Source organism: Melospiza georgiana, chromosome 2 (assembly GCF_028018845.1).
Source record: "Melospiza georgiana isolate bMelGeo1 chromosome 2, bMelGeo1.pri, whole genome shotgun sequence".
Classification (NCBI taxonomy): Eukaryota; Metazoa; Chordata; class Aves; order Passeriformes; family Passerellidae; genus Melospiza; species Melospiza georgiana.
The window spans coordinates 120569582-120577049 of record NC_080431.1 but is presented as its reverse complement, the minus strand read 5'-3'; the positions used below and the strand labels follow the sequence as shown (position 1 = coordinate 120577049).

General features: G+C 62.5%; 1 protein-coding gene across 1 annotated transcript; it reads right to left on the bottom strand.

Annotated features, from left to right (window-relative positions):
* Positions 1-828: 828 nt before the first annotated feature.
* On the bottom strand, positions 829-5152 carry LOC131096967 (folate receptor alpha-like). Its single transcript, XM_058045600.1, has 5 exons — positions 5009-5152; positions 4104-4292; positions 3550-3685; positions 1079-1368; positions 829-975 (listed from the first exon to the last, which is right to left on the bottom strand). The coding sequence occupies exons 1-5, from the start codon at positions 5150-5152 to the stop codon at positions 829-831; spliced, it is 906 nt and encodes a 301-aa protein (XP_057901583.1).
* Positions 5153-7468: the final 2316 nt, after the last annotated feature.

Genomic DNA, 7468 nt, shown 5'->3' with positions numbered 1-7468 from the left:
CGGTCACAAAGTTCTGTTGAAGTTTCTGCCTCAGAGGAAGGAAAACTCCAGAGCAGCAAAGCAGCAAGTCCTGCCCAGGTCCTGCAGCCTGGGAACCTTCACCCTGGGCCCCAGGCAGGTGTGGCAGGGCTGAGCCAGCTCACCTGGGCTGCAGCCTGGCCAGGGCACAGCAGGGACAGCTCTGCCCCTCTGCCCCACCTGCAGAGCCTCCAGCCCCGGGACACCAACAGCAGGAGCAGCTGCAGCCAGGCTGGGAGAGCTGGGGGTGCTCACCTGGACAGAAGAAGCTGCAGGGAGAGCTCAGAGCCCCTGGCAGGGCCTGCAGGGGCTCCAGCAGAGCTGCAGAGGGACTGGGGACAAGGCCTGCAGGGACAGCACCCAGGGAATGGCTGCCAGTGCCAGAGGGCAGGGCTGGGTGGGATCCTGGCCATGAGGAATTGTTCCCTGGCAGGGTGGGCAGGCCCTGGCACAGGGTGCCCAGAGCAGCTGGGGCTGCCCCTGCATCCCTGGCAGTGCCCGAGGCCAGGCTGGACACTGGGACAGTGGGAGTTGTCCCTGCCATGGCAGGAGAGTGGAAAGAAATGAGATTTGACATCTCTTCCAATGCCAACCATTTGTGATTTTATGATCTTTCCTGCCCCCAGTCCAACTCCCCCATTTACAGACCCCACACCCAGCAGCACCCCCAGGACTCTGCCCTCCTCAGGAACATTTCACATCAGCACAGCAGGGCTGAAACAGAGGCAGAGTTTATTACCAAAGGCACCTTCAGGGAGTCGCAGCAGCCCGAACACCCACACCAGAGCTCAGCCTGGGGAGGGACAGGTGTCAGCAGCCCCCGCGGCAGAGCAGAGAGGACAGCAGAGGCACGGAGATCCCTGCTCTGCTCAGCACAGAGGCGGCACCACGGTCCAACAGCGCACACTGTGCTGAGCACGGGGACAGGCGGACGGACAGAGCTGCTGGTGCCAGCTCCTGCCGGGGGTCACGGGGAGCGCCATCGCGGGGAGCCCCCCGGCCCCGGGGGCAGCAGCAGGGGCAGCAGGGGCAGCAGCAGCAGCCCGGGGCAGGGCAGGGCCCGCTCCGTGCCGCGGCTCTGGGGCGGCAGGGTGCCCTCCCGGCCCGGCCAGGCTCTCCTGCCCTCCTGCTCGGGGGAGGACCCCCTCATCCCGGCGTAGTAGCGGGCCACGGCCGCGTTGGGGTTGCCCCGGGCCGGGTCGAACCACATCTGGATGCAGCGGCCGCTGCCCCGGCGCTCGGGGCTGAGCCTGAAGGAGCCGGACCAGATCTTCTCACACAGGTCCTGGGGCCGCGGGAACACCTGGTGGAAGGGCCGGCACTCGGAGCCCCAGGGACAGCGGTTGGTTCCTGCGGGCACAGCGGCGTGGCACTGAGGGCACGGCCATCCTGTCCTTGCCACAGCCCACAGCCACCCCTGAGCTGGGCACAGCAGCGTGGCACTGAGGGCACGGCCACCCTGTCCCTCCCACAGCCCACAGCCACAGCTGAGCTGGGCACAGCAGCGTGGCACTGAGGGCACGGCCATCCTGTCCCTGCCACAGCCCACAGCCACACCTGAGCTGGGCACAGCAGCGTGGCACTGAGGGCACGGCCATCCTGTCCCTGCCACAGCCCGCAGCCACAGCTGAGCTGGGCACAGCAGCGTGGCACTGAGAGCACGGCCATCCTGTCCCTCCCACAGCCGCACCTGAGCTGGGCACAGCAGCGTGGCACTGAGGGCACGGCCATCCTGTCCTTGCCACAGCCCACAGCCACAGCTGAGCTGGGCACAGCAGCGTGGCACTGAGGGCACGGCCATCCTGTCCCTCCCACAGCCGCACCTGAGCTGGGCACAGCGGCGTGGCACTGAGGGCACGGCCATCCTGTCCCTCCCACAGCCCGCAGCCACACCTGAGCTGGGCACAGCAGCGTGGCACTGAGGGCACGGCCATCCTGTCCCTGCCACAGCCACACCTGAGCTGGGCACAGCAGCGTGGCACTGAGGGCACGGCCATCCTGTCCCTGCCACAGCCCGCAGCCGCACCTGAGCTGGGCACAGCAGCGTGGCACTGAGAGCACGGCCATCCTGTCCCTGCCACAGCCACACCTGAGCTGGGCACAGCAGCGTGGCACTGAGGGCATGGCCATCCTGTCCTTGCCACAGCCGCACCTGAGCTGGGCACAGCAGCGTGGCACTGAGGGCACGGCCATCCTATCCCTCCCACAGCCCACAGCCACACCTGAGCTGGGCACAGCAGCGTGGCACTGAGGGCATGGCCATCCTGTCCTTGCCACAGCCCACAGCCACAGCTGAGCTGGGCACAGCAGCGTGGCACTGAGGGCACGGCCATCCTGTCCCTGCCACAGCCCACAGCCACACCTGAGCTGGGCACAGCAGCGTGGCACTGAGGGCACGGCCATCCTGTCCCTCCCACAGCCCACAGCCACAGCTGAGCTGGGCACAGCAGCGTGGCACTGAGGGCACGGCCATCCTGTCCCTGCCACAGCCCACAGCCACACCTGAGCTGGGCACAGCAGCGTGGCACTGAGGGCACGGCCATCCTGTCCCTGCCACAGCCCACAGCCACACCTGAGCTGGGCACAGCAGCGTGGCACTGAGGGCACGGCCATCCTGTCCCTGCCACAGCCCACAGCCACACCTGAGCTGGGCACAGCAGCGTGGCACTGTCACAAACCCCAGGGGGAGCACGGCCGCTCCTCTCTGTCCTTCCCCTGGCAGAGCAGCCCACCTGCCCATGGCCACACCTGAGCACTGGGGCTCGGCCACCCTCCTGACACCCCAGAGAGGTGACAGGGTCTCGTTCCTGTGCCTGTGATGATCCCTGAGGTGTTAGAAAGTCCCTTTTCTCCCAGCCCTGCCACTGGAGAAACTGAGACTCCTCGGCTCTGGTTCTCAATGTTATTTATTTTCTCTTATCTATTCCATTATTTCTCTAACCTGCTGAGATCTGTCCTGCAGGTTGGGTTGTGGCACAGTCCCTGCCCTTGGGGTGGTGTTGGCTTTTTATACTAAGAACTACCTGTACTTTATTTACAATAACTTCCTAATACCTATCACCTATGTTAGACAGTCTGTCTCTACTCTAAACCAATCCAGAAGTGCCACCATCCCAGCAGAAGATGGAGGCCAAGAAGAAGAGGAGAAGGAGAAGGAGAAGGAGAAGGAGAAGGAGAAGGAGAAGGAGAAGGAGAAGGAGAAAGACAGGACACGCCCAGATTCCTCCATCTTGCCTCTTGAACCCCCATTCTAAATCCCCAAAATTCTACTTTTTCACCCTGTGACAAATTCACTGTCATTCTACTCAAACCCTTGTGGCCTGTAACTCCTCACACAAAGCTGGGAATTGTTTCCATGGGCTAAAATCAAAGGCACAGGTGTCTGTGACCCCGTGCCAAGGTCTCTGAGCCCCCTGCCAGGGTCTGGAGCCATCCAGGGCAGCCAGAGGGATGTCCTGGGCTCTGACAAGAGCAGCAGGGGCACTGCCAGTGACCCACCAGGGGTGAGGACAGGCTCCCAATTGCACCAACCTGTGGCCCAGTTCCAGCCCTTGTGCCAGTTCTCCTTGCAGGTGAGGGCGTCCCTGCAGTCCTGCCACCACTCCTCGCAGTCCTCCCTGCACAGGGGCACGTGCAGGATCCTCTCCTTCCTCCAGCTGCTGTCAGCCTGCAGGGCACAGGGCCAGGCAGGTGCCACCTGGGGGCTCTGCCACACCCAGACCCCCCAGCCCCTCCTGGGGGAGCACAGCTGGGCCCAGAGGAGCCTCAGCCCAGCACAGGTGGGCCCTGACACAAGGAATTCCTCCATCAGTCACAGGCCAGAGAAGCCCTTGGAGGCTTTCTGTCCTGTGGGAGAAGCTGAGGCAGCCTAGATATGGCAGAGAAATCCTTCCCTGGCAGGTGGGCAGGGCTGGGATGGAATTCCCAGAGCAGCTGGGGCTGCCCCTGCACCCCTGGCAGTGCCCGAGGCCAGGCTGGGCACTGGGGACAGTGGGAGGTGTCCCTGCCATGGCAGGGGTGGCACTGGGTGGGATTTGGGGTCCCTCCCAGCCGCAGAGTCCCAGGATTGCCGGGTCTGAGCCCACCTGCTGGATCCAGGGCCCCAGGTTGGGGGAGCACTCGTACAGGCACGTGTCCTGGATGAAGTGGCGCTTGCACTGGGGGGGCATCACCCCGCAGTGGTTCCAGTTGAAGTTGTAGAGGTAGGACTGGTCCTTGTGCGCCTCCAGGCTGGTGTTGGCCGTGCAGCAGGCGTTGTCCTTCCAGGGGGAGCACTGCAGCACAGAGGGGACAGGCAGCAGCTCCAGGGGCACAGCCCTCAGCAACCACGGCACTTTGTCCTCTGCAGCAAGCTCTGGGCCACTGTGGCCTCAGGAGCTGGGCACTGCAGCGAGGCAGGGCTGGAGCAGCAGGTCGGCTCCTCAGCAGGAATTGTGCCAGCCCAGGAACAGAAACAAACCCCTTTCCTTTGCCAAGGGGCTGGGGCAGAGCAAGGAGGGTGTCCCACACTGAGGGAGCACAGGAGAGCCTTCCCTTCCCTTCCCTTCCCTTCCCTTCCCTTCCCTTCCCTTCCCTTCCCTTCCCTTCCCTTCCCTTCCCTTCCCTTCCCTTCCCTTCCCTTCCCTTCCCTTCCCTTCCCTTCCCTTCCCTTCCCTTCCCTTCCCTTCCCTTCCCTTCCCTTCCCTTCCCTTCCCTTCCCTTCCCTTCCCTTCCCTTCCCTTCCCTTCCCTTCCCTTCCCTTCCCTTCCCTTCCCTTCCCTTCCCTTCCCTTCCCTTCCCTTCCCTTCCCTTCCCTTCCCTTCCCTTCCCTTCCCTTCCTCCTCCCCCCGCTGTGCTCTGGGGTACCCAGCCAGGTGTGCCAGTGCCCAGCCAGGTGTGCCATCCAGATGTGTGGGTACCCAGCCAGGTGTGCCAGTGCCCAGCCAGGTGTGCCATCCAGGTGTGTGGGTACCCAGCCAGGTGTGCCGGCCCAGCCCAGCCCCCCTCGTACCTGCTGGTAGAGCTTGCCCTCGGGGCCCGGCTGGCTCTTGTGGTGCTTGGCATCCATGCACACGTTCAGCAGAGGGTCCTTGCCCGCCTCGGCTGCCAGCGGCACCAGGGCCACCGCCAGCGCCACCGCCAGCGCCACTGCCATCCCGGGAACGGGCTGCGACAGAGGGGACAGCGCTGGGAGAGAGGGGACAGAGAGGGGAGTGAGGGGACAGAGAGGGGACAGGGCTGGGAGAGAGGGGACAGAGCTGGGGGACAGGGACAGAGAGGGGACAGAGGGGAGTGAGGGGACAAAGAGGGGACAGCGATGGGAGAGAGGGGACAGAGAGGGGACAGAGGGGAGAGAGCTATGGGAGAGGGGACAGCGCTGGGAGAGAGGGGACAGGGCCAGGAGAGGGGACAGGGCTGGGCAGAGGGAACAGAGGGACAGCGCAGGAGCGTGTTTGTCGCGGGCAGCAGCGAGGGAGGTGCTGTGCAGCCGGGCACTCCCCGGGAGCTGGCAGCTCCTCCAGGGACAGCACCGCACATCTTGATGGCACCAAGGACACGGAGCAGCCCCCCCGGCAGGCGGCAAGGTCAGCACCGGTATCACCAGGACAGCAGCACCGTGGGGACAAACAGCCCCGGGAGAGCCGGGACCGGGCTCTCCATCAGCCCTGAGCCTGGGGACACCCGCTGCCTTCGGGGCCCTTCTGCCTCCCCAGGGCTCCAGAGAGCAGCTCCCAGCCCCAGACCCTGTGCTCCAAGGCAGGGGAGGGCAGGGATGTCTGTCCTGGGCTCGGGGAGTGCAGGGATGTCAGGGATGCTCAGGGATGCTCAGGGATGTCTCTCCTGAGCTCAGGGAATGCACCAAACACGGCACCTTGTGTGGGCCAGGAGCTGCAGGAGCCCTGTGTTAACTTCAGGACTGTGCTAAGACAGGAAAGCATTTTCTCTGTCTGTATCTGAGACTTGGACACCCTCTCCTAAAGCCTTCAGTGGAGAGCTGAATCACCAGAGAATCACAGAAGGCCGGGAGGAATCTCAAAGCCCATCTCATTCCACCTCTGCTGTGGGCAGGGTCACCTCCCAGCACCCCAGGGTGCTCCAGCCTGCTCTGATCTGAGCAATAAAAGACATTTCACACACTGTGCCTCGGCCTCCTCTGCCTGCCAGAGGCTGGCACCAATTTTATAGTCATTTTCTAAAACACCCAAAAAACAACCCCACACCAATCAACCAACATCAAGACTTTACCAAGAAAATTCCCTCCCATTCCTCGTTGACACAGCACAAGGGCCTGAACCAGACACGTTTTAAGAAGAATTTTGCAAAACACAGAAGCAAGACAAAGCATTTACAGCATTAAAATAGCACAAAACGCCCCAGAAAAAGCAGCTACAATCCTGAGGAGACAGACACAGAAACCTGAGAGCTGGGAAGTAGCTCACTTGCATTAGAACTGCATTTATGCCCCCAAATCAGTCAGCCTTACCAGCCTGAAAAGCCTCACCCTCTCTCCAGCGCTCCCAGGCAGCCCAGCAGCTTCTGGGGCAGCTTTAACAGCAGAGCTGCTGGCACAGGTGCTGCCCTGGGCAGGAACTTCCCCCTCTCTCTGAGGAGCTGGTGCCAGCACAGGAACAGTGTTTGGGTGGCAGCTGGCTGCTCCAGCCTGGAGAAATCCAGAGTTCCCTTCCCAGAGCAGGTGTGTGCCCAGCCCTGGCCCTCACCACAAACCCTCTGTGCTCCCCTCTCAGGGATCTGCCCATTGCATGGGCAGGAGAGCCCAGAGGGACCGACCCAGGGCTCTGGGGATGGAACAGGTCATGGAAAAGATGCAAAAGGCAGCAGATGTCACACAGGCTGCTCCTCGGATCCCTCGCTGGGATCTGCCCATTGCACAGGGCAGGAGAGCCCAGGAGGGACTGACCCAGCACTCTGGGGATGGAACAGGCCATGGAAAAACTGCAAAAGGCGGCAAATGTCACACAGGCTGCTCCTCAGAGGGAGAATACAACTCCCACCACAAACCAGAAATGCAGGGCTGAGGGCGAGCAGTGCAGCTCCTTGGAACCCCTGAGCACATCACTGGGGCTGAAAGCCTCACCTGAGCCCCTGCCCTGAGCATGGGGACAGATCCTTCCTCCTGGAGCAGCCTGGGGGCTGATTTGCTCTTTTCCTCACTCACATCTTTTCCTCACTCACATCTCTTCTTCACTCACACCACTGCTGTTTCAGGGATGAACCACCTGCCTGAGGAGCAGACCCTTCTGAATTTCATGTATGAGCACTTTGGGCTCTGGGAGACCCTGTTTTGGTGATCACAGAATCCCTGAGGCTGGAAGAGACCTCCCCACCTTGTCCCCAGCCCAGAGCACTGAGTGCCACCTCAGGGGACACCTGTGTCACAATCTGCTCGTAGGAACAGGGGTGGTGATGGTTTGTTAATTGATATCAGAGTGCAAAAAACCAACATGGAATG

Coding starts and splice junctions, on each gene's coding strand:
- LOC131096967 (XM_058045600.1), bottom strand. CDS start 5,152: ATGGCAGTGGCGCTGGCGGTGGCGCTGGCGGTGGCCCTGGTGCCGCTG. Junction 4,293..5,008: donor AGGGCAAGCTCTACCAGCAG/GTACGAGGGGGG, acceptor TCTGTGCTGCAG/TGCTCCCCCTGGAAGGACAA. Junction 976..1,078: donor AGAGCCGCGGCACGGAGCGG/GCCCTGCCCTGC, acceptor GACCCCCGGCAG/GAGCTGGCACCAGCAGCTCT.